The sequence below is a fragment of the Ischnura elegans genome, assembly GCF_921293095.1.
Source record: "Ischnura elegans chromosome 13 unlocalized genomic scaffold, ioIscEleg1.1 SUPER_13_unloc_1, whole genome shotgun sequence".
NCBI lineage: Eukaryota > Metazoa > Arthropoda > Insecta > Odonata > Coenagrionidae > Ischnura > Ischnura elegans.
In genome coordinates, this window is record NW_025791657.1 from 1,719,066 (window position 1) to 1,747,064 (window position 27,999).

The 27,999-nt window shown below is 36.6% G+C and overlaps 1 protein-coding gene across 2 annotated transcripts; it reads right to left on the bottom strand.

Annotated features, from left to right (window-relative positions):
- LOC124172152 (transcription factor A, mitochondrial-like) lies at positions 1–24,837 on the bottom strand. Of its 2 annotated transcripts, none has more exons than XM_046551566.1 (6): positions 24,693–24,837; positions 24,292–24,461; positions 24,005–24,210; positions 13,657–13,752; positions 4,077–4,337; positions 1–594 (listed from the first exon to the last, which is right to left on the bottom strand). In XM_046551566.1, the coding sequence occupies exons 2-5, from the start codon at positions 24,344–24,346 to the stop codon at positions 4,104–4,106; spliced, it is 591 nt and encodes a 196-aa protein (XP_046407522.1). In that variant the 5' UTR covers positions 24,347–24,461; positions 24,693–24,837; the 3' UTR covers positions 1–594; positions 4,077–4,103. The 2 variants fall into 2 exon arrangements, with proteins under 2 accessions (XP_046407522.1, XP_046407521.1); XM_046551565.1 differs by having other exon boundaries at positions 24,543–24,837.
- Positions 24,838–27,999: the final 3,162 nt, after the last annotated feature.

The following is a 27,999-nucleotide window of genomic DNA, read 5'->3' on the forward strand; positions in this document are numbered from 1 at the left end:
TTATATCTTCCAGAGTTCAAATTTTAATAATAGCAAGAGTTCTAGAACATTGGAAATACATTGAAAACATGTTCCACATCAGTAGCTCCTAATCTAAGACTTCATTGTTGAGGAAAGAATAAATAGTAATTTTGGCATTTTGTAAGTAACTTCTCTGAAAATTTTAATTGCAGAAGCAACTTAAGTGTAAGAATAAGAGAGTTATTTTTTTCATTTTCTTAACTGCAAAAAATTGAATCCTCAATCTCTATTTTGAGAAGTCTATGTTTTTAAAATAAGACATTGCAATATTTCCACTGAGTGTTCAGCTAAACTCAGTGGAAATATTGTAATGTCTTATATTTACAATATTAAGAACTTCCACCATATCGTGCCCAGCATCATACTAGATATTTTAACAAGGGATTATTTATACCTTTGAACTATCAGCATTTTCTCTTCCAGCACTATCATTTATTTGGCATTGAAGGTTCAACGTCCATCGCCCTTGGGAAATTTTAAAGTAGACACCATGTTAACTCAGTTACATATATGAAGGATCTTCCTGCCAAATTTTGTTTCAGCCGTCTCTGTAGCTTTTCAGTGATTGAATACCTGAAATGCAGACAACACACACTTTTTATAAAGAAGCAGAGACAATATGTTTAACATATTATTTTATAAAGGTTAGGAGTATATTTTATTTGTTGATTTTTAATGGGATGAGTTGTTTATCACTGTTACTTTCTCTGCAGAATATTGAAGGAGATGGGGCTGCTGATGAGAAGTCGGAGCCTTCTGTGCGGACTAAGGAGTACATTCGAGATGTAATTGATACCACTTCACAGTTAACATGGTCAGCCCAAGCGACTGAAATATACATTCCTGTGCCAGATTGCCAAATACCCAGGGACAATGAGTTGGTAGGTTTAATTCTGGTGCTTAGTGAAAACCTGAACTGAATCACCTTCAGTTGTTCAAATCTCTAAGTTGTATGAGGAAAGAGGGTATCTCTGTCATATATGTAAGTATTTTAACCCTCTCCTTCCTAAGCCGCCCAAAATCTGCCGTAAACATTTCCCCTTCGTTCACGAAGTTTTAATACCCATTTGCCCCACTGATACTTATTTTTCTCCGCAATGAGGAACTTAAGGTAGAACCTGCGCTTCGAAATGCTGCTTTCATTAGTTAGATAAACTCGACAAATACAAGATACAATGGCTCAATATGTAATTTATAAAAATTAAAACTAATTTTAAATTAATGAAAATAGCTGTACCATGCATGAAATTTTTACTAAAAATGGAATAATGGGGAACTTGCATGAATTTTTTTTATTTCATAGGCGGACAGAAAATCATTTTCTGAATACAACAAAGAAAACCGCATGTAAATCTGAGTTTTCCTTCGCGAGATATTTAATGATAAATATAACGAATTTTAAAGCGCGGGAAAAACTCCCTCACCCCCCAAGCCACTGCCGACGAAGCCTCGATGACGTCAAAGGTGCCTAAACATCACGCGAAGCTATTGTTGTGATTGTTTGTAATAGTTGCCAGCAGTTCTGAGAGCTTCGTTTGTTAGACGTGTTGATTATTTTCTATTTAAAGATAAATATCCGACGATAGAGGCTTGGAAGCCCTAGTATTTTGCATTATTTATAATATTAATATCTGAGTAAGGGCATAAAATATAAAACTGGAGCAGTTAAACCAAAAATTTGATAATACCTAAATAACATCGTTGTAGGAGTCTGAGCCACGGCCATTGGAAGGGGGATACGTTAATTGTAAGTTGATGTTATCGACGGCATATCATTCATTTAAGTATGTAATTAGAACGATTTTGATGTTTACTAATGTCCGCTTAGCTTTTATATACAATAACTTCATCCGTTTATTTGTAGGTACCGGAGAATTCGTCGTTTAGGACTGTCGGTGCTTGTATTATGGGGTGAATTCCAGTCAATGCAACTTTTGCTCGCTGATTTGAGACATCTAGGAACATTTTTGTGCCAAAATAGTGTTATTTTCAACGTGACATCTCCCGTTAAGCTACTGCTAATAATCACAGTGACAGTGGTTGTAATGCACAAAGTTTGACAAGGTTGAAAAATATCGGCCAAGAGTTATCAGTGTTCCATCGTGATTGAATTGTAAAAAGGGCTATTACGCTATCGATAAATGTCTAAAAGTAGTGTAAAAATTGTCAGTGGCGTGCTAATCTCCGTTGTTCACCGTAGATATGACATTTCACGATCACGCTATTGACATTAAAACTGTGTGTGAAGTTTGTTATTCCATTATTTCAACGAATAGTAGTGAGAAATGTCACCTGTGTCACTTGTGTGGGCTAATTTAAGGGTTTAAATCAGTGAATAAATAGTTGTATTCATCATAACGAGTTCTGTTATTGTAAGTTGTACGTGATGAATATAATAATGTGATAGTGACATCCAGTTTTTGATAAGAGTATTTGCCTGTTTCCCACTATATTTTTATGGTATATGCTAGTATATTGTTTATGGATTTACCTATATTATTGAAATAGGTTGTAGCTTGAGTGTGTGTTGGCAGCGGAACCGATTCGCGATCTCACATGTGGATTGTGTGCAGACTGTTTTGCTGTGAATTCGTACCGTAGGACGGATAGGACTACCTTCTCCGTTAATCCGGCGTTGCCAAATTCAACAGCACAGCTTACTCTAATGTCAACAGCACAGCTTACGATCGTTATCCTCCAGTATTACAAGTTTCTTTTACAACTCGATTTTCCGCCGACGTATAGCAATAATTTGTCTTAACAAATTCCATGAGGGTCGTGGCATCAATTTTTGGTGTCCTAAAAAAGGCTGGTGTCCTAACACCCCATGCCACACGCCTTTTAGGCGGATTGCGGGGTATTTTGTAGATGTAGATGAATTTCAGGTGTACTATTCGAACGAGTGGCAACGTTATCATCCATTTTTCTGATAACGAAAACATACGAAGTGAAACGCTTGTACTTCATTATCCCGATGCCGCATTATTAATATCCCAAGTAATAATCTAGGCACAATAGCAATAGGAAAACTTGCCCCAGAATAACAGAACAAAATAAAGTGACGATGAGCGGCTAAATACTCCCTCAAAACAAATTTTACACCATGCGCTCAGCATATTTCCCTACTCCCTACGGTTGTTTAGGCACCTATGACGTCACGCCTGGCCTCGGCAACGCTCGGGTGTCTTCGCGCAGTGGTCGGCTCAGAGAAATTTTTCTCGATTTTAAATGCAATATTTTTATTTCTTTTGATGTTGAATGGAGAAACTGAAGGTATTTTTGCGAGCTAATGTATCCATTTGACTTATTCAAAATAGTTTTTAGAGCAATCTACGACCCATGCAAGTTCCTCATTCTGTGATATGAAGAATGGCTGTTATATTGACTCTTTATGTATCGATAGAATTTAAAAACTTTCCCTGGTAATGCAGGACAGCTTCATAACTACATCATTTGGGATGAATAAAAAGATCTCAACTAGTGACACATTTTTCTCTGTTAATTTTAATCTAATTGGGAAAAATGATTTATAGATAATTGCTGACCACCAACTTGACAGCCCTGTCAATTTATCTTAGTTTCACACCGGTTTGGCATCTTTGTTTGTTTACACTACCTCGTTGAGTTATGTTGCATTGTGGCAATATTACTCGTTTTATTATCCACTTAATTAGCCTTAAGTTATTAAATATACCTTTATTATATTATAAAAACTTGGTGAAAACATTTTAGTTACAAAAAAGAAATGAAGTTCTTTTTTGGGTCCTTTGAATTTCATGCATTAAGGTTCTCACGAATGAATAATAAATCCTGAACATGATTTTTATGATTTAATTATAGGTACACTATGAATGAAGAAGTAAGCAGTCGCTTAAAAGTGGAACTAATACAGATGCACCACAAGTGCCACCTACTATTGACAATTGTTGCACACTTGGCACTTGGCAGTCTTTGATTTGCGGGAAGCGAGGATCCATGTCATTTCGACGATGAAATGATGTTACTGAATTTTGGGCTCAATGAGAATATTCATTCAATGGCCCATGGGAACTCACCAACAAAAGGGTGTGTGACATGCCAAATTACTTGTTTTTCTCCACTAGCCTAGTTCTGAATGCTTTCCTGGAGGTAACCTTTGGCTCAATTAGAGCCTCACTTCTAACAAGATCAATGTGTCCCATTCTTATCATTCTCTCCTCCCATTCCTGAATTTGCCGTCGATGGCTTTCCATGGCTGAAGAAAACTGTCTATGGTATGTGGCTTTCAGTTCAGGAGGCATATCTGACCATTCCTTCCCCAACTTGCTCACCCATTCCTGAAAGAAACAGATAAAAAGATTAATGTTACAAAGACACAAGATAAATCATCTAAAATCATAATAGGGTGGATTCCTATTATTTTTTTATTGTCTATATCGGAAGATTATCACTCCTGGAGTACGTATTTCACGCTTTAAGATTTTTAAATGACGATATCTATTTTTCGCGATTAAATGAAAAGTGAAAATTTTCAAGCGCGCGAAAACGCGACGGGTAAGGAAATCTCTCCGTGTGATGTATTTCTGGTTCCCCCTCCCGCCTTGTGAGGTGACCTTGATCGAGGCTCTGAGTGCTGATAGGATGCAGGATGCTAGAGGGTAGCTGAGTACTTTGCTGGCTGGTAGCGCTTGGCTTAAAAAAGGTTTATTAATGCCTTATCAAACGAAGAAAACTTTCCGACCTTAGCCAGTTTTAATAGGTGATTATTAAGAGATCTTTTCCCTGAGCTCTGTGCCTCTTGCATGCATTGGTAATCTCAGACTATGTAAAACTCCTATCTATTCATATAGAAACTAGGTCCTTGTGACGTCACGTGGAGTGGAATCGCCCGGGCGCCAATATGGCCTTTTTCAAATGAGGTTAAAATTGACCATTAGTATTAGTCTAAACTAGGACTTCTGAAACCAAATAATTTGTATATTATGAATACACTAATGGTGGGTAACGAATCGCAATCAATGCCTTTTGGTTTCTTTGATGAAGGAAACTACCCTATTTAAGTTCTCAATTTCCAAGAGTCACACCCTCCTGTTTTGTGTGCATGACAGCATCACATCAATAAATATCACATTCTTGCAATGGCTCAATTACTTCTTAGTCTTATGTCAACGCTATACTTGAAATTAAACTTGATGGAATGTGATATAAAGGAGGGTCCAACAAAAATTTCATTAGAATATTAAAACCCATATGAGATGCGGTGAAAAGAATCCTCCTCATTAAAATAAGCTGAAGAAGATATATGTCGCTATTTTCTTTTGAATTACTGCAAGAACAAAATAATTTGTACTTGTCAGCATGACTGGTAAGCTACATGGTAGACTCGTTATTATGAAGTTCACAGGACCGAAAACCCGGATGTACGTTATAACAAAGTTTGTATTCTCGTATTTTTGGAAACGTTCAAAAATATTTATTATATACACGATTAGATTAAGCGCAAATATATAAAAATGAGAAAATTCGTTTCAGATTCTCCATAGAAGAATGCGGCATGATGAAATCGAGGGTTGATAACTTCCCGAATGCAATAATACTTCAACATATGAACTAGATGCGTTCTCAGACCTAGTTTGTAAGATGATAAACCTATGTAGAGAACAACGATTTGCTTCGTAATAACGAGAACTTTGTAATAACGTTGTTCGCATTAACAAGTCCTCTGTACATACCACACATTAAAAGTAATTGTTATAAAATTACTTGAATAATTTTGTAAATGAAGATAAGTTTTTGGAATTTATCCTCATAATAGGGTGGTTTACTAATTTTTTAATGCCAAAATCAAAAGATTTCCTGGAGTACGTATCTCATGATTTTAGATTTTTAAATGAAACTTTTTGCCATTTTATTAAAAGTGAAACTTTTCAAGCACCTCAGTTCATGCTTCTAGATTTTAAAATGATTATATCTACTTTTTTGCAATTAAATGAGAAGTGAAAATTTTCGAGTGCACGAAAACACGACGGCTAAGTATGAATGCTAGGAAAAGCCCGTGTGACGTCCAGCTGCTGCTGTGTGACACCACCTGGGTACGAGTCTTTGAACCCCGCTACGACACAGGCTGCTTGCTGCCGAGTATAGCCGTAGCCTAAAGTACCTTGCTAACAGGTAAAGCTTGGAATAAATAAGGATTATTAATACGCTATCAAACGAGGGATACAGTGAGTCCTCGTTTAACGTCACTTATCGCTCCTGAAAAATGTGACGATAAATGAAATTACGTTCATCGAAACACAATATCCCATAAGAAACAATGTAAAAAGTGAAAATCGGCTACTAGACCTCACAATTCCTACGCCAAAAAATTATAGCGTATCATATCTGGGCCATTTTTTACAATGGGAATGCCAAACTATGGCATAAATACGAGTTCCTGTCTTCATCAACGACAATAGCAGCAGCGACGTACATCTTTCTCCATTTTTGTATCTTCCCGCATTAGCTTTTCGGCTTCGCTATGGTGGTCACCCGGTCGAGCGTCGTCTGGGCATCATCATCGCTGAAACATCGTTGCAATTACAGGTAACAAGATTATTGAGAACACGGCGAAAAAAGTGACGACAAATACTCCGAGTTCTACACGGAAAAATTCCTTGAAATCACTTTTAAGGTTCCAGAAAACCATTATGTCAAGTAAAATTTGCTAAAACTTAACATGACATTTACGCACCTACCGAAGAATTCATTTGGCAGAAAATTTGCAATAAACGTAATCGCAAGTGACAATAAACACACCGTTTTACACTTCATTTAGAGTGACTGTATTACCACCCACAAAACGAACAACCTGCAACGCCCGCCGCTTCGCATTTTTTCTCATGCGAAATTTAAGAGACCTGACGTTATCGCAAAGCAAAGGTGCGATAAACGAATGACGGTCTCAAAATTTTCATGACGTTATCGCGAATTGACGTTAAACGGGGTGACGTAGAACGAGGACTCTCTGTACTTTCAGATCATAGGAAATTTTAATAGGGCATTAGTAAGAGACGTTTCCCTGAGCTCTGTGCCTCATGGATGTAGTGGTAATCTCAGATGATATAAAACTCCTGACTACTCGTATAGAAACTAGGTCCCTGTGACGTCACGTGGAGTGGCATTGCATGGGCACTAATCCGTCCTTTGGGTCACTCCATTTCAAATCAACCAGGCCCTGGAACCCACAGGTTCGGATTTTAAAGAAACATTACATGGTCATACATTCTGGTATAATTAGAAATTGTGCAAAACTTTAGCCTCCAACTGTCAATCGTTAATGAAATATGAGCAATTGAAATTTGGGCGTGACCCCTAAAGTGCCGCAAGGTGCTACGCATGGTGATTTTTATTTTCATCCTAAACTCCATTCCTGTGAGATGAAAAGCCATGATTTTTTTTTCTAAAGCTAAGTGGTCCACAATGATCCCACCATTATCATTAAATATTCTCTACATGAAGCAATTCAGCTGCAAAAAAATTAAGTTTACAAAAAAATCTCGCTTGTACCAATTTTCATCGTCAGCATCCACAGGGAAAGGCCATGCGAATACAGAATCATGGTTCAGTTTAAAGTAATCATTAATGTTTGATCAAAGATTCTGATGAAAAATAATCGTAAGACAGAGGTTCCTTTTAGTAAAAAAAATACTCATTCAACGTCATGGGAAAAAATGGCTCTTTTTCAAGGCACATAGATATTACACAATTTAGAGGAGACGTAAGCTTATACTCATGATTAAACAATATTGGAGCATGCATTATCTCACGATAGTGCACGCTACTGGCTCTTAGATTAGGAAACAAATAAGCAATCATGTGAATGTACTCCCCCACGTACTGCTAATTTCATGCTATCCGAACTATTCGATAAGAGGTAGATTTAATAAAAAAAAACTGCATGACCGATGGTAAACTATTATATTTTACATTCCTTTAATCTCAGTCCAAAGACCAGATACCTTTCTTATCCAGATGTAGTGACATCACAGGAATGTACATTATCAAATGTCAAAAGGAACTGTCGTCGATTGAATTAAGAAATTTCTCAGGTACTTCACCCTTTCAATGTTTCATTTAGTGATGCATTGGAAATTTAGTTATAAACAGTACAACTTAATTACAACCTTGAATTGAAAGTGAGCCTCCTCTTTTTAACTGGCTGACCACATTCTAAGATGTCTTAGTGTTTTTCACTAAGTCTAAATATTTTTTTAAATTTTGGCCACTTCCTCAAGAAGTAGTATGACCTCCCAGAACTTGTGGTAGCAGGAGAATTAAGCACACACAATATGTGTCCTAGTGTTACACAGCAAATATTATATCTCTCTGGCCAAGAGAATGAAGGTGAGGGCCCTTTAAGTGTCTTGAATTTAACTGAAATATCACCTTCTTCATAGTTAAGAGCTTCCACTAGTTAAATGTACCACAGTGCTTGCTGTGAATACAAGCTGCATATGAACCAACAGCCAAATTATCTGGGAAATCCACTGTTTCAAAACAAAAATCAAATATAATGCTGTACTCGTCATCCAAGCCAGTGAACTTTGCAGTGGCTTTTCTATCCAATAAAAGCACAAAATGATGGAAGTTTCTTGTGCCTGGAATTGTTTTTGCCTTGGTGGATATTTCAAGAAGTTTACTGTGTGACCAAGCCAAATCACTAGACTTAATGTAATAGATGTTGATGTTTTTCACATTATCTCTACATAATTCATACATCCAACTACTGTTTGTTGTTTGCTCTGCAATTCGTTTGATGGTAGCAAATATACCATCCCAAGAGGACTTTCCATGGCATGTGGAATAAAAATACCAGGTTGCATTCATTACACAGTCATTATAATAATGGCTCAAATTTATAAAATTTGTAGTTTTTATATTGCCCAGCACATCCATCTGTGAAGTACTTAACCTCTTGGATCAGAGGCGAAATTCTCTTTAAAAATTCTGTTAGGTGACATTGCACTTCCGTAACAAAGGCCACATCATGGTTAAGGTCATCAGATATGAAACAATTAGATGAGGAAGTGAAAGTACATACCATCTTTCTTAACAGGTAAATCAAGCCAAGATGGATGATATATTGGTCCACTGCTAACTTTGAACTTCATTCTGAATTTAAAATGAAAAGTTTTCACTAAAATCCATTACGATAACTGCCTTTTCATGACTGAGGGTTTCTTTGTTTATTTGGAAATATGAGGATTGTTCTTTATTGACGTAGTAATGTGGTATCAGTTTATTCATTTTGAGGCATAGAATATCCAAGAGTCCATCAATGGGTGACGTTAACAACGGAAGTACTGTTCTCTCAGTGGAAACCCACTACAGTGGAACCCCGATTTATCGTTCCCGCATTAATCGTTCGCCGCTCCTGGTCCAAAATTAAGTTCCATAAAGACAATGTAATTTTTTCCCGCATCTATCATTCCCTGAAGTATCGTTTTCCCGCATTGATCATTTGAAGATCGCGGTCCCGTCGTATAATTTTCCTGCATTCATCATTTGACAAAAATAAGACGAAGTGTTTACAACGTGTTGTTTATGGCTAATAACTACAGATACAAAGTTTGAATCTTCCCCAGGAGATTGAAATACAATAGGGAGAAGCTGAGTGCCGTGGGATAGTCACATTATCGCATTTCCCAAGATCCGGTATCCCCCTCCATTCAGCACTCGCCTCTCCTCGTCTGAGGCTTTCCTCTTCTCCAAAATAAAAAAAAAGGTCTAGTTACTCGAGAACATAAGAAACCTTTTTCACGCTTCCCCCTTTCTCGACCGCTGACTTTTTTTTAGCTGACTCGCTTCAAAGATCCTCTGGAGGTCAACTGCTGCATGAATCACCGATTAGCCCAAAAGGTATGTAAAAATGAATTTCGGCAATTGGTATTATACTTTTATTAGATTGAGATATTAATAATGTGCACGTATTTCAAAAAAGAATGATACCAAACACGAAGAATTTATAACGTTATTTAACCATTTTAAGCAAGGAAATAGTTGGAATAATAAGAGATGGTGATTTCTGGTGAATATCGATATCCTTGCAGCTGATAGTGAGCTTCACGGCAGTTGATGCGGATTTTTTTTCAAAAACTCTGCTCATCTACAGCTACGCTACTTATTGTTACAAATGAGTGGGTAAGCTGCCTTCTCCATAGAATAAAAAAATTTGTGCAGTCTTATGGTCATGCTTCACCCTCTGCAGTAAGCTCTGCTTACGCCGTACGCGATAGCATTAGTACCGAACTTCACCTCGAACGAGTGGTTCCATACTTTCCAGGGTGGGTTGACTTAAAACCGGCGAGTGTTTTCCGTGCGGGTTCAATAGTCCGGTTTCATTTTTATTAGTTTTATTCTTATTCGTCTTCGGACCATGGCCCTTCCGAAGACACGAGTGAGAACTTTAAAAGATAGACTGAAATTAATTTAAGACGAAGAAAAGAATCCGGGCTAGAAATGTGTGAATATTACCGCATGCCTCGGTATGTCCGCTAGCACATGACGGCAGGGGTGGGGGTAGAGCGAGATCCCTGGTGAAAACAAGAAGTGAAATGAAGCCAAGGTTCAGGTGGGCGTGCCGCTGACGATTAACGCCACATTGCCGCAATCATATTAAAAATTTTATTGCAAGAAAGGAACATTTCAAATAATAAACTATTTTTGGCCTTCTTGATCCATCCTATAACCAATCACTGCGACGGCGAAATCAGTTGTTTGAGGCATAACACGCACATTTCTCTCGTAAATACGTGTACTTGAAATGGCATTTGATGGATAAGAATTTTTACATCGGACAGAAATGCATAATAGCAGTGAAAATTCCGAGTGGAGTAAAACCTTTTTTTAGCAGGCGTGTTCCTTCAGGATTTTTGAAAGAGATATAATCCGAATCAACAATATGACCTAAGTGTTTCGATACAGGAATAATATTCCTGCAATAAGCTAAAATCTTTTTTTAAATCCATTAATGAATGTCATAATTCGCAAAAATCCAGCGTTTCCTGGGACATAGGCAACCCGGACAAACAATCCCGCATTGATCGTTTTCCCGCATTCATCGTTTTTTTCATCCATCCCCCTGAAAAACGATAAATCAAGGTTCCACTGTACCTATATTTCACTGTATCAGAAGGGTCATATTCACAAAATCTAGAAATGATGATACCCTTTAGCCTGGAAGGATTTGGACAGTAATAACATTTTCTGAGCATACAATCTGCATTGTTTTTGTCACAGATGATGATATCCATCAACTCCTTATATGTTTCCTTCAATTGCAAGGCACTAATTATCAGTTTCACATTTTGATGTCTGACACAAACACAAACTGAATGAGTCCCAGAAGCACCAGCCATCACACACCATTTTGCATGAAGTGAACAAAATTTGGTGAACCCAATATTTTCTTGTGGATACTGCTCTTTGAAGAGCACGTAAAGTTCCTTGAGGTTATATAAAATCAACCTCTTTTGCATATACTCATTTTTACCCACATTGACTCTATCTTTGGCTCCAGGAATATGTCTAGAATTCTTGTAAATATTTCCAGTTCAAATATTTTTTAACATCTCTACTGTGGAGTTTGGAAGTGGTTTCCCAAAAAATGGTGGTGGCAAAGCAAACATTCCCTTCTCATCAATTAACTTTTTTGCCAGTCTCACTATGTAGACTGAAACATGAAATTTACGCATAAAACTTTTCCTAGACCAAGATAAAGGGGCCAGGGTCAACATTTGATTTTTGACATGTTTGCTAATTGTTGTCAAATTATTCTTAATTTTAGTCAGCATGTCATTCAAGTTGGCTGTCTTTTGCTTGATGAGTTGACTGTCACTTTGATCTTCATCACTAGTAAGATTTTCCAAGGAAGGGTTCACCAAACATAATTCACTATCACTCACACTAACATGAGTTACCTAGTCTGAAATTCAACCAGGATATCACTAAGGCAGCACCATATGAATGAGAAATGAATTAACTTCACTTGGAGAAAACGTTCTGATGGCTCTCTTCTGCCTTTACATTTTATACCATACAATTCAGTTACCCATTACCCATGGAAGAGATAGTTTAGTAGGAATAGTCCTGGAGGCATAAAATTAGCACTATGTATGTGGGGGAGTACATTCACATTATTTCTTGTATTTCCAACTCTAAGAGCCAGTAGCATATGCTATAGTGAGATAATGCATGCTCCAATATTTTTTATAAGCTCATATCTCCTATAAATTATGTAATTTCTATGTGCCGTGAAAAAGACTTCATTTTTCTCCCATGACCATGAATGAGTATTTTTTTACTAAAAGGAACGTTGGACTCATGATTTTTTTTCATCAGGATCTTTGCTCATACATTAATGATGACTTTAAACTGAACCATGAGTCTGTACTCGCATGGCCTTTCCCTGTGGATGCTGACAATGAAAAATGGTACGAGCGAGATTTTTTTGCAGCTGAATTACTTTATGCAGTGAATATTTAATGATAATCGTGGGATAATTATGGACCACTTAGCTTTAGAAAAAAAATCATGCCTTTTCATCTGACAGGAATGAAGTTATGGATGAAAATAAAAATCACCATGTGTTGCATGTTGCGGCACTTTAGGAGTCACGCCTAAAAAAATAATTGCTCATATTTCATTAACAACTGACAATTGGAGGCTTAAGTTCTACACTATTTCTAATTATACCAGAATGTATGACCATCTTAAGTTTTATGAACATCCCGAGTCGGTGGGTGTCATTTGGTCAAAATATTGGTTGATTTGACATAGAATGACTCCTTTTTCAAATAAGGTTAAAATTGACCATTAACATTCATCTACACTGCGATTTCTAAAACCAAATAATTTGTATATTATGAATACACTAATGGTGGGTATTGAATCGCAATCATTGCCTTTCCTTTTTTTTTTGATGAAGGAAACTACCATATTACAAAATGTCATGTACCCTGAAGTTAAATTTTCTAATATATTATATTTCACTGAATGCAGTCCCCAAGCCCTCATTTTATAGGCTAAACATTAGGAAAAAATTCCATTGTGCCTTAAAGATTAGGTGCTCAAAGTATGCAACTTAATAAATTTATGCACTGAATAGTAGAGGCCTTCACATTGTAGAAATCCATCTTACTGATTTGTGAATGAAAAACTTTGCTGTTTCTACAATTTGGGGATCAACAAAAAAACAACAACAACAAAAATCAATACAAACCAAATTGTAGAAACAGCAAAGTTTTTCAATCACAAATCAGTAATAAATTTATTATTATGCATAATAACAAATACTGCCTAATATGTAAATCAATGGTTTAAACTGCACTATCATTCAGTGAATTCATTTTAAATTTACACATTGCCACTTATCTTATGATGAGCATTAGAAATAAAAAATTTATGGTTCTAACTCTTGAAAAATTTTAGAAAAAAAGAGGAGAAAATGTACCTTTTTTTATTCCACAAATGTCATCTTATCACTCAACTAATAGCCTTTAAAACCAGAAATAATTGAATACAGAATATACTGATTATACATTTCAAATTCAAATGTTCAATTTTGTATGAGAAGGGAAATCACGTGGGCGGGGTGGGAAGATCAAAGAAAATTACCTTGTATGGTGTATCCCCTCGAGCACTTTGTCTAAAACTGAAAAACATGACAAAAGCTGATGGTGGTCTTCGTGGTTTTCCCAGATCTTTCATTTTCTATCGAGAAAAAGCACAGGAGAAAATGCATGAAATTAGTATTAACAGATGCAAATTCGACATGGAAAACTGATTATTCTACCTCACAAAATACCTCTACAAACCCATTCCTTACAGCTTGAAAGTTTTGAACTTATCTGAGTAGTGCATTTTTTCCTCCATCTTTTTATCCATTTAAATACCCTGCCTACTGTCGGCGTCAAATTGATGTGCCGCTGTGCTTTGCAAATTTATTTCTAGATTTCAGTGCACGCCATAATAATGAATAATAAGTCATTTTTAAGAAAATTTTATTCTCAATAGGGTGGTTTCCTATTTATTTTTTTATTGCCTATATCGGAAGACTATTACTCCTGGAGTACGTATTTCACGCTTTTAGATTTTTGAATGACGATATCTATTTTTCGCTATTAAATGAAAAGTGAAAATTTTCAAGCACGCGAAAACGCGACGGGTAAGGAAATCTCTCCGTGTGACATATTTCTGGTTCCCCCTCCCGCCTTGTGAGGTGACCTTGATCGAGGCTCTGAGAGCTGATAGGACGCAGGATGCTATAGGGTAGCTGAGTACCTTGCTGTCTGGTAGCGCTTGGCTTAAAAAAGGTTTATTAATACCCTATCAAGCGAAGAAAACTTTCCGACCTTAGCCAGTTTTAATAGGTGATTATTAAGACATGTTTCCCTGAGCTCTGCGCCTCATGCATGCATTGGTAATCTCAGACGATGTATAACTCCTATCTTCTCCTATAGAAACTAGGTCCCTGTGACGTCACGTGGAGTGGCATCGCATGGGCGCCAATCTGGCCCTTTTCAAATGAGAATAAAAATGGACCATTGCCATTCGTCTAAACCGGTATTTCTAAAACGAAATAATTTGTATATTATGAATACACTAATGGTGGGTAACCAATCGCAATCAATGCCTTTCAGTTTCTTTGATGAAGGAAACTACCCTACTCTGATTTATTTTTGCTTTTTCAAAATTCAAAAATCAAAACATCTGAGTGAAATAAATGACTATGCGTACCATTAAATTAACCGTCTTGTCAATTTCATGAACTTTGGAACTCAATCTAGGAGAAACTACTACATCTACAACATTTATCTTCCACAAAAAGATGCAAACATTAGAGTGGATTAATAAAATGGCTTTTACGTATTTTTGGTACGCATATTTTGTTGTAAACTAACGAAAATTGAAAGAAACACTCCATATTTTATTTGCAATTTTTCTATGATCCGAAAATACGTGATTTTTATGTAGCATAGATTATTAAGGAACATTCAAAAAATACGTCGGAGCAAACGAATACTGTGTTGCCAGGTCTTGCGCACGTAACTTTGCTTCCTGGTAACTGGCACTGGCCCTACACAGCCCTGTTTAGCAACATGGCATTAATAAAAGTTATTAAAATTTACAAATATCAATAGTTTCATAGATTATGGATCATAGAAAATTTATAAATAAATAAAGAAATGTTTCTCTCAATTAAATTTTTTTCTTTCGGGGTAAACTGTAGGACTAGATAGTGTTTAAACATTTTCATTAGTTTACAACAAGATATGCATTCTAAAAATACGTAAAAGCCATTTAATTAATCTACATTAATGTTTGCATCTAATTGTGGAAGATGAACGTTGTAGACGTAGTAGTTTTCTCTCTGATGTGTTACGAAGTTCATGAAATTGACAAAAAGGCTACTTTTATAGTGGGTGGATTCATTTAATGCACTCGAGTGTCTTGATTTTTGAATTTTTCATAAAACAAAAATATTAATCAGAATTGAAAATAAAATTTCCTCTAAAAGAACGGGTTATTCATTATTATGGCACGCTCTGAAGTCCAGAATTAAATTTGCAAAGTACAGCGGCACATCATTTTGAAGCCGACAGTAGTAATGAGTCCCATTTTTTTATTGTCCTAGGCAACCCAGCCTAATGGCAGTGTATGCAGTAAATGGGTCAAAAGTAAATACTGAAATTAAGGCCAAACACATTTCTTTCCCTGTATTACAATTATTACGTAATAAATTCAATGATATAAGAAATGAGTAGACAAAATAGTTTCAATAAAACCAAGTAAATGGGTGAATACACATATTCATACAAGTTTCACCTATACAAAAGTCATGCAACCAATGTGTTGGGCACATGCTAAAGTGTAAACTTATGTCTCTTACCTTTGGTGATCAATTATTTTGTTACCACTGCACCTTATTTACAAAATTGATCATAAAATAAAAAAGAAAAAATGATTTATGTTCATCAAAAGGCATAAACAGAAATGATGACTTTGACATCATAGGGAGTGAATATCCAGCCATGTGCCCACATTTCAGCTCAATTTTTTATCTTGAAGAAGATGTCCAGCCACCATTTTTCAGTTAATACAACTTTATAATAGGGTGGTTTCCTATATTTTTATTGCCTAAAGATTATTACTCCTGGACTACGTATTTCACGATTTTAGATTTTTAAATGACGATATCTATTTTTCGCGATTAAATGAAAAGTGAATATTTTCAAGCACACGAAAACGTGACAGGTAAGTATAAATGCTGGGTAAACTCCATGACACATTGTTCTGATTCCCGCTGCCGCAAGTGAGGTGACCTTGGGGCGAGGCTTTGAACGCTGATATGACGCAGGATGCTATCATGTAGCAGAGTACCCTGCTAGCAGGTAGCGCTTGGCTTAAATAATGATTATTAATACCCTATCAAATGAAGAAAACTTTCCAACCTTAGCCAGTTTTAATAGGTGATTATTTAGACATATTTCCCTGAGCTCTGTGCCTCGTGCACGCATGGGTAATCTCAGACGATGTAAAGATCCTATATATTCATATAGAAACTATGTCCCTGTGACGTAATGTGGAGTGGCATCGCATGGGCGCCAATCTGGCCTTTTTCAAATGAGGATAAAATTGACCATTACCATTCGTCTAAACCGGTCTTTCTAAAACCGGTCTTTCTAAAACCAAATAATTTGTATATTATGAATACAGTAATGGTGGGTAATGAATCACAATCAATGCCTTTCATTTTCTCTGATGAAGGAAATTACCCTATTTGCATTTGGGTCAATATTTTAGCATATTTGAGACAATATGTAGCATATTTAGCATATGATCATATTTATATCTTAATTTATGATGACCTATCACCTATGCCATAAGTGCACGCATTTTTGATAGCTATTTGTTTCTCTTCTGCAGTATTTATGCTTCCCTGCTCAACCACAGCTTGTTTGCTTTTTTCAAATTTTTTATTTCATTGACGGCACAGTGGAGTACAATTGATTGGTAGGTAATTTGTGAATTGTAATTTTTACTCATCACATAAATATGGTCACATACTTTTCCAACGTCCTCCAAGAGGTGGCATGCAATTGAGAACAATTTTGCAAGGAGTATTGTCATTTACTTGGCTATGCCCAGTATTTTTGAGGTGGCCAAATGTTTTCCCAGTATTGTAGGAGTCCCAGACCTAAAAACAATGACCACAATATTGGTTTTCTGTTGTTCAGACCAACATCCAGGGTAAGTCAACTTCTTTGCTTATGAAAGTTTTGGTCCGTTTCCACAATAGCTCCCCACCTATCAGACCATTTTTCAAGGATAAATTTGCCGAGGAATGAAAACCATGACTTCCGTTTCTTTATAGAATTGGTATGCATCTATATAACCATGCATAAGCAGAGTTGTTTGCAGGAGGTATTACCCTTATTTAGTGAATTCAATACTTCATTTAAGAACATGCAGAGTTCATTGCGTAATTCGTCACACAGGTTTGTTAGCTACAACTCATTTTATTAGAAACAACGTAAGGGCACGAAAAACTTCTCCATATCATTTTGGTCAGCCATCGCCACCCTGGATTCTTATTTATCAACCCTTGACCATTCATACTTTAATAAATTGTAAAAACGGTTTGAATACAAATACAAATACGATTTGAAGGATTGCGTGAGAATCAAGAACACAACTGAGTACAACAGACTCCTGATTATCCGGCTGTGGTATACACCCATGTCTCGTATGGCGCAATTTCGATTAGCGCAATTTCGATATAGCGCAAATTCGTTCCTCGGGGAAACATTGCAACGCAGTGTAGCCTAATCAAAAATTTTAAACGCTCTCGTGATAAAAAATGAACTTGCGCTAAGTACACTCATAATTTCTATCAATTTACGCCTATTAATATTATTTCTTGCCTCAAATCTTCTTTTTTGTTTATATATTAATCGAAATTTCATTGCTGTGCAATTGCCAAAAGTATTACTCGTCATTGGGTCCAGATAGCCGGCCTACCGAAGATTTATCTCCTCTCCTTAACAGAATGATAATAAATAATTTAGATCGTTAATTAAGCATGGGGCTAGTGGAAATGAGTTTTTTTTCAGCAATACGGTTTGAGACGTATTTTTGCCGTCGTAGGTTACCGGGCGATTGACTTCCAGGTAGGGGCGTCTACGCTAAAGCCTTCAAGGTCATCGGTATTCACGGGGGAGAAATGAAGCGGTGGCCGAGTTGCGCATGAATAGCATCAACACATAAAAGGGTCCGCTATAGAGTCTCAAACACAATGGCTTCGTTCCCTCCCCGCAGTCATAGCCCTTCTGCATCTCAGGAATACAGTTCAGCAGAAGAAGGTGATTTAGATAGAGTCATACAGAGTAAAAACCAAGAGAATATGGCAAAAAATAAGAATGCGTGTAGAAAAATCAAGAATTTATCAAGAAAAACCATAAACCTAGAAGAGGACTTGAGAGAGGTCAATTGCTTTGAAAATGGAGAGCGTCAAAGCGATATTGCGTGGAAGTTTAAACTCACGATGCCTTATTCTGAATAAAGACGAAGCTAAAATATCAGTGACCTCAGCCGCACCAACTTCAACCAAGCGGTCTACACATACGGAAAGTTCATGGTGAATCAGTACAAAAAGACGAGAGTGGTAATCGCTCCGAGACATTTAGTGAAAGCGGTTGGTTCCAGAATTTAAACGACAAGCAGGTATTTTCAGTGCGGCGATATCAGGTGAATCTGCAAGTGTAGATAGCGCAGCCACCACAACATTTTCTGATGAACTCCAAGCTGTTATTGAAAGTGGCTCCTTTCCCCCTCAACTAGATCTTGTGTTGACGAGACGATATTCTTTTGGAAAAGAATGCATTCTCGTTCATTCATTTTCAGGGAAGGAAAACCTGGGTCAGGTTTCAAGGCATTTAAAGACTGTTTCACGTAGCTGCTAATGACTCGGAGGACTTCAAATTAAAATGATTTATCATTCATAAACTCTGCTAGCTATGAAATGGCATTTGAAGTATCATTTTCCTGTCATTTCGATGACCTACAAAAGGGCCTGGGTGACAAAACAGTTGTTTTTAGACTAGTTTGAAAAATCGTCAACTGCCGGCAACGCATTACGATCCCCTGAGATAAAAGATGTTAGCCCACCCGCACGACAGGATGGAATTTCGAAAGCACGTAAGAATTTTTTTTAACGTGAATAAAAGTCTTTGAATGCGTGAATACTATCTTTAAAGATGTTTTAAACTATAAATATTTATAGAAATAATGTTTTCTAAAGCTTTTTATGGGAATATAGATGTTTTAGAGGAAATTCAATACCAAAGACCTATGCTACCAGGAACGCATCCCTACCTTCCCAATGTTAAAACGCTCTCGTATAACGCAAATTCGTATAGCGCAAAGACCCCAAGGAACGCATCCCTTGCGCTATACGAGACATGGGTGTACATGTGTTGCGGATTATCTTTGTGTGATTTTTACTTTCCCTCAATACTTTCCACGATCTTCATAAAAAAAATAAATTTGGTTGCAAAATCATTGGAATTACTGCAGGTCACTCCATCACAAATCAGCCAGACCATTACACCCACCAGCTCGGATTTTCATGAAACTTTACATGGTCATACATTTTGGTATAATTAGAGATTGTGTGCAATTTTAACCTCCAATTGTCATTTGTTAATGAAATATGAGCAATTGAAATTTGGGAGTGACCCCTAAAGTGCCGCAAAGTGCAACACATGGTGATTTTTATTTTCATCCATAACTCCAACCCTGTGAGATGATAAGACATGGTTTGGTTTCTAAAGCTAAGTGGTCCATAATGATCCCACCATTATCATCAAATATTCACTGCATGAAGTAATTCAGCTGCAAAAAAATAAAGTTTACAAAAAAAATCTCGTTTTACCATTTTTCATTATCAGTATCCACAGGGAAATGCCATGCGAATACAGACTCATGCTTCAGTTTAAAGTAGTTATTAATGTATGAGCAAAGATCCTGATGAAAAAAATTTGTGAGTCCGATGTTCCTTTTATTAAAAAAATACTCATTCATCGTCATGGGAAAAAATGGCTCTTTTTGGAGTCACATAGATATTACACAATTTAGAGGAGATATAAGCTTATACTCATGATTAAACAATATTGGATCATGCATTATCTCACTACAGTGTATGCTACTGTATCTTAGAGTAGGAAACACATAAGCAATCATGTGAATGTACTCCCCCACGTACTGCTATTTGTGCTATCTGAACTATTCGAGCAGTTTTAATTAAAAAACTGCATGATCCATTGCACACTATTACATATTACATTCATTTTAATCTGTGTCCAAAGACCAGATTCATTTCATATCCAGATGTATTGACAACACAGGAATATACATTATCAAATGTCAAAGGGAACCGTCATCAAATCATTTGAATTGAGAAATTTCTCAGGTACATCACCCCTTTAAAGTTTCATTCTGTCATTCTATATCATTAAAAATTTAGGTAAAAACAGTAAAATTAAATTACTAAAAGGAACATCGGACTCCAGATTTTTTTAATCAGGATCTTTGCCCATGCATTAATGATTTCTTTAAACTGAACCATGAGTCTGTATTCACATGGCCTTTCCCCGTGGATGCTGACAATGAAAAATGGTACAAGTGAGATTTTTTTGTAAACTTTATTTTTTTTGCAGCTGAATTACTTCATGCAGTGAATATTCTATGATAATAGAGGGATCATTATGGACCACTTAGCTTGAGAAAAAAAAATCATGCCTTTTCATCCAACGGGAATGGAGTTATTGAGGAAAATAAAAATCACCATGCATTGCACGTTGCGCAACTTTAGGAGTCACGCTCAAATTTCAATTGCTCATATTTCATTAACAATTGACAATTGGAGGCTAAAATTGTAATCTATAGTTATACCAGGATGTATGACCATGGCAAGTTTCATGAAAATCGAAGTCCATGGGTGTCATTTGGTCAAAACATTGGCTGATTTGACATGGAATGACCACTGCATTAACCCTTTCGAGATGATGGAGTTTTCGTCTTAACATGACTGCTGTACTGAGCCCCAGTAGACTCTTCTTTCTCGTGGTACGGAACATTTTTGGAGGACATTCATTAAGAAGGGTCTCCCTGAACCATTTTCGACCCCTCCACGCAGGGACTTCGCATTATCTCGGACTCCGAGAGTAGTTGTGCTCCCTCCTTTCCGGGTTTACGACCATACCTGCGGCATTGGTTCGCGGTCAACTTATGTATTGCTTATATGTATTTAGCGAATGGATAATTTACGCCTGCACGTAAATTACAGACTTTGAATTGAGTTCCTCATTTTTATCTGAGCATTGTAAATTTTTAACAAAACTCTAAGGCCATTATTAACGAATTTAATGCAGCAACAATTTCCATGTTGATGTTTATACATAACTCAAGATATAAGTTAATATTTGTCGTAGAATTTCGTTTAAAAATTCTAAACGCAGCTCAAAAGACAAACAATTAAATTCTTATTCTATATTTCTTGAGAAATAAACAAATATTTATTTCGAAAATTGACTCTATAAACAATTGAATGACCACTATCCCATATCGCTGAGAGGGGTTCTAAAAGACGAAGGGTCCGGGCACCTGCTCCCGGATCCCGAGGGTTAATCCTAAACCCCGAAGGGTTGGGTCCCGAGACAAAGACGTGGTAAACCCACAACCATCCTAAAAGGGGGAGAGCTAGAAAACGTATAAATACGGCTTTCGATCGCCTGGCCGGGAAAATCTCACACGTAAATATACGCCCGTCGTCTCCCGGGTCAGTTGACGTCCACACATATATATACGTGTACAGTAGGGAAAAGGTTAATGCTAGGTTATACCAGACTTATTATTTCTATTTGAATCCCCTTCGTAAAACGGAGGCTAGCTGCATTCATGAGAGCACCGTGTTCCTGTTTACCACACTCCGTGATCACGGATACACATCCTGCAGCAGTTGCAACCCGAGAAACCTGTGCGAGACGCAACTACTTGGCGTGGTGCCTGACAGTGTAGTTTCTGACGTTGAGGAGCGGTTTTGAAGCATTCGTGCAAACCACTTTTATGTATGGGTCAATCCATTTGAAGTGATCCAAGGTAGGTTGCTTGACCAATTGTAATATTTTTAATGTTTTCTATAGGTTTTTACTACACAAATGGGAAGTTCAAAACAGATATTTTTAAAAATTATTCTACACCGTTTACATGTGGTGGCCATTTTTGTTGTGAATCACGGAGCATTTTTTCCCTTTGTAGACGTTTGCGTTAAATTGATTATCTCTGGACTGCATCGTGCAACAAGATTGAAACTGGAATCCTCTTTTTCAGTACTTTCTTCCATACATTAGTGTTTCATAATAGTCATAATCCCCTTTGCAAATTTTACCTGTCTAAACGGTCTCAAAAGCAGGGGGTCGAAAATTGAAGAATTCCACTTTTCAGAAATTAAAAAACCATGAAGGGGAAATTTATTGTTAATGGTATTATGGTATGGTTAATTAAATGGTATTGTAATTGGTGCTTTATAAAAGGCCGTCTTTGCTTGCACAAATTTTCGTTTCCCAATGAAATGGGGAGGAATCAACATCTTTGTTGTTCCTAACAAATTCGACGAGCCATATACCCCTTGGGTCAGTGATTTCTACTAAATTTAGAAAACCATCTTCATTTCATCAGAAAACGAAAACCCTTTTTTCCATAATTCAGGTAATTCCTTTGTTTTTCCATATCCGCAATGCACGTGACAGTTTACTGGGATGCAACGACAGTGTCTCCACATTAGACATCGCAATAACGGAAATAAGGAAAATACAAAACCATGCAATTTCTCATTTTAAAGGTTTACAAATTATGACATTGGAAAAAATTATCATGGCATTGTTTTAAGAAATTCAGAAATAAATATTTAAATAAATTCAAATTTCCCAATTGTTTTTCGACGATGCATTACCCCTGTCATTTTCCTCCTTTTTAATATGTTGTAGATAGCTCTCCATTCAAGAAGGTATGAGCCGTATTTTAGAGATAGTATGTTTAAGTCAAAATTCTGCAGTCATGTGTGCCTATAAATGGCACACAGGAGAAAGATGGGTGAATTTAGCATAAATAAAAAATACCCATTAATGTCTGGTGTAATAAGCAGACAAGGATGAAGCTATAGATTTGATTAGGTTTTAGATGGAAGTGGCTTTCTCTGATTTTGCTGTCAGTCACTTCTTTTTTCCCTTGACGAAAAGAGCAAGAGGTCTGTCTTGTGACTTTCACGGTGTCAAAGGCTAATATAACCGCTAAATAAAATAAAATATATAAAAAATATGCACATTACGGGAATAAAACTTAGTAAATCTATTATTAAGCAATTATCCAATTTAAGGGATCGAGAAATCATGAGTACCGTTGAACTTGGCTTCAAATAATTTTTGATGATATGAAAAACCCTTCACTGCCGGCTTCAAATACCCTCGCCGAGAGCTTACCGAGCCAAACGGCTTGCAGACGAGCAAGTAATCTCACTTGTTTCCGAGATAGACTAGAAGGGTAATTCTACATAATTAAGAATTCAGAGTTGCACCGCGACGGAAATAAATTTTCCTGAATTAAAACTTCAACACACGTTTACACGATACACGTACGAGTTAATGTACGTTTGCGTGAATGATTTTTGTGGACCGGAGCGGAACATGTACGAATGCATGAACCAAATTAGAACAGGTTATATTTTCTGTGCATGCATTTGCACAAGTAGCGTGGTTACACGGTGCATTTTGACGTTCATTCTCGCGTTCATACATTTGGACATGAACCCGTACGTGTTAATTTACCGTGCAAACAGACCTATATTAAGGATAAACTCACTGCACAGACACAAGAAAAATGAGGAATCTTTCCACAACGAACGTACCTTTTTAAGTTTTCGGTTTTCTTTTACTGCCACCATTTCCTCTTTGGCTCTTTTTAATAACTGCTTCTGATCGTCTGTCAGCTGCATTTCGTATTTATTTTTTGCATCCACGTAAACAATCATATCTTTTCTGTAATCCTCCAAGTACTTTAGCTTGGTTTCTTGAGGAAACTTTTCCCATTTATCACCAAGCAACTTCGCCAGTTCTATAAATACGTATTCAATAGACAGTTTAAATTAAAATAAAATATCACTCATTGAAAACATAAAGGAAAGCTAACAATCACCTGTCACTTTGCAGTCTGGATGGCTTTTCTTCAGATCCGGTCTCATTTCAGCCATGAACCTAAAGTAAGGTGACAGTGGCTTTTTCGGTTTCTCTGGTAAACTTCGCAAGTCATCAGCATTCACTACACTTCTTGCACACCGATGTGAGGTTATGCATGAGACAGGTAATCTGCAAGTACAAGAAAAAAATATAGAAGGATTAAAAACAGTACACGGGTTTAGGCAGTTCTTCGAGTTCTCCGACGTTTACCTGCTCTGAAGAAATACCTGGTTACCCGCAACTCTGATCGCTAAACTTCCCAGTTTTTCAAAAAACGACATAATTACTTAAGCACGAGATAACCACTACATCACTTTAGCCGATGCCCTATATACTTTTCAGGGGAAACGGTTGGGGTACCTTCAGATGTGGCCGCTGAATTACTGGCACTTAGAGCATAAAATCACGAGATGTATAATATAAGTGAAAGAATTTATGACATTCTAGCGCATATATTCTTAAACGGCATCAGCACGTCCCGTAGCATTGTTTCTCGTTGTTTACTTGGGATGACTAAACAGTTGAAGCGCAAAAGTCCTGTTCACTCTGATGAACAGGTACTATCATAAAATCTTAAATTAGCTTTAACTACCCGCATTTTAAAGATGAAAAAATTTTAAAAATATTTTTTTGTTACTTTCTTCTCTTAAAGTTACATATTAATGAATAATTTCCTCAATAACTCGACTATATTTTGTCCTACGATAATTTTCATACCAACCTGGGTGATGAATTACGCATTAAAAATCAGCGAAATATAATGCTGCGCCAAGTGTAAAATAATAATTGATGCTATTTCAAAAAGTAAAATATCAAGCCCCCAATGGCTGCATAATCACACCGCAGCACAAAGGATAACCGTTTCCAGCAGTTTTCATGCTTATTGTTAGTATAAGATAATGCAAGCAAAGATTGGCTAACATTCAAGTTCGTCTAGTTTTAATTTTTACCGTAGGGGCACACTTAGAGAGCAGGCCACTTACGCACATTTGAAGATTTATATCTGAAAAATCTTCCGTTGTAAAAAAAATAGACATTATTATAGAAATTAAATCATTTTGCGTTGACGAAAAAAAATTGTGAGTCTGGCGTTCCTTTTATTAAAATAAAATACTCGTTCATGTTCACAGGAAAAAATGGCTCTTTTTCAAGGCACCTAGAAATTACACAATTTAGAGGAGATATAAGCTAATACTCATGATTAAACAATATTGGATCATGCATTATCTCACTATAGTGTATGCTACTAGCTCTTAGAGTAGGAAACACAAAGGCAATCATGTCAATGTACTCCCCAACCTACTGCTAATTTCGTGCTATCAGAACTATTTGAGCAGAGGGAGTTTTAATAAAAAAAACTGCATGATCCATTGTACACTATTACATTCTACATATCTTTTAACCTGTGTCCAAAGACCAAATACATTTCATTTCCAGATGTATTTACATCACAGGAATGTACATTATCAAATGTCAAAGGGAACTGTCATCAAATCATTTGAATTGAGAAATTTCTGAGGTACTTCATCCTAATGCTTATTTTCAATGTTTCATTTAGTCATTCTATATCATTGGAAATTAAGGCAAAAACAGTAAAATTAAATTAATGACCTTACGAATTGATTTGAAAGTGAGCCTTCTCTTTTTAACTGGCTGACCACATTCTAAGATGTTTCATTGTTTTTCACAAAGTCTAAATATTTTTTTTTCTGTTGTCCACTTCCTCCCTCAAGAAGTAGTATGACCTCCTAGAGCTTGTGGTTGCATGAGAATAAAGTACACACAATAAGTGCCCTTGTGGCACCAGCAAACATCATATCTCTCTGGCCAAGAGAGTGAAGGTGAGGGCCCTTTAGGTGCCATGATTTTAACTGAAATATCACCATCTTCATGGTTGAAAGCTTTCATTGCTCCAATGTACCACTGCTTGCTATAAATGCACACTGTATGTGAACCAACAGCCAAATTACCTGGGAAATCCACTGTTTCAGAACAAAAATCAAATATAATGCTGTACTCATCATCCAGGCCAGTGAACTTTGCAGCGACTTTTCTATCCGATAAAGGCACAAAAGTGATGTAAATCTCTTGTTCCTGGAATTGTTTTTGCCTTGGTGGATCTTTCAAGAAGTTTACTACGTGACCCAGCCACATCACTAAACTAAATGTAATGGATTTTGATGTTTTTCATATTATCTCTACAGAATTCATGTATCCCGATGCTGTTTGTTATTTGCTGTGCCATTCCTTTAATGGTACCACCTATACCATCACAAGAGGACTCTCCATGGCTTGTGGAAAAATAGACCAGGTTGCATTCATTCCATAGTCACTATAATAATGACATAAATTTATAAAAGACTTGCAGTTTTTATATTGCCCTGCACATCCATGTGTGAAGTACTGAACCTCTTGGATCATAGGCGAAATTCTCTTAAAAAATTTTATCAGGTGACATTGCACTTCCATAACCAAGGCCACATTATAGTTAAGGTCATCAGATATGAAACAATGAGATGAGGTAGTGAGTGCACCATTTTTCTTCTGGTAAATCAATCAAGGGTGTATGATGCATGATAGATTGGTCCATTGATAGTTTGAACTTCATCCTGAATTAAAAATGAAAATTTATCGCTAAATTCCATAACGATAACTGCTTTTTCATTACTGAGGGTTTCTTATCTTATTTTAAAAAACGAGGATTGTTCTTAGGTCACGTAATAATGTGGTATCATTTTATTCATTTTGAGGCATAGAATGTCCAAGAATTCATCAATGGATGATATATACAACTGAAGTTCTGTTCTATCAGTGGAAACCCACTGCCTATATTTCACGGTATCAGAAGGGTCATATTCACAAAATTTAGAAATGATGATATCCTTTAGCCTGGAAGGATCTGGACAGTAAAAACATTTTCTGAGCATACAATCTGAATTGTTTTTGTCACAGTTGATGATAGCAATTAACTTCTTATGATTCTTTCAATTGCAAGGCACTAATTAGCAGTTTCACATTTTGATGTATGACACAAACACAAACTGAATGAGTCCTAGAAGCACCAGCCATCACACACCATTTTGGCTGAAGTGAACAAAATTTGGAGAACCCAATTTTTTCTTGAGGATATTGCTCTTTGAAGAGCACATAAAGTTTCTTCAGGTTATATAAGCTCAACCTCTTCTACATATACCTACTCATTCTTACTCACACTGACTTTATCTTTGACTCCAGAAATCTGTCTAGGATTCTTGTCAAGCTGGTAAAAATTTTTCTTCAGCTCTTCCGTGGAGTTTAGACGCGGTTTCCCAGCACATGGTGATGGCATAGCAGGAAATCCCTTCTCATCAAGTGACTTTTTTGACTGTCTCACAGTGTAGTCTAAAACATGAAATTCACTAATTATCCTTTTCCTGGACCAAGATAAAGGGGCCAGGGTCAGCATTTGAATTTTACCCTGCCAACTAACTGTTGGCAATCAGTCTTTATTGTAGTCAGCAGGCCATCCAAGTTGGCTTCCTTTCGCTTGATGAGTTGACTTTCACTCTCATCTTCATTACTACTTATATTTTCCAGGGATGGATTCACTAATTTCAATGCACCAGACATTTTAGAAACAGGGTAATGCTTAGCCTGTGTTATCTTTCCTTTTCCGTATGAGTGTCTA

Coding starts and splice junctions, on each gene's coding strand:
- LOC124172152 (XM_046551565.1), bottom strand. CDS start 24,613: ATGTCGTTTTTTGAAAAACTGGGAAGTTTAGCGATCAGAGTTGCGGGT. Junction 24,211..24,291: donor TCCAGACTGCAAAGTGACAG/GTGATTGTTAGC, acceptor ACGTATTTATAG/AACTGGCGAAGTTGCTTGGT. Junction 13,753..24,004: donor AAAACCGAAAACTTAAAAAG/GTACGTTCGTTG, acceptor TTTTCTCGATAG/AAAATGAAAGATCTGGGAAA.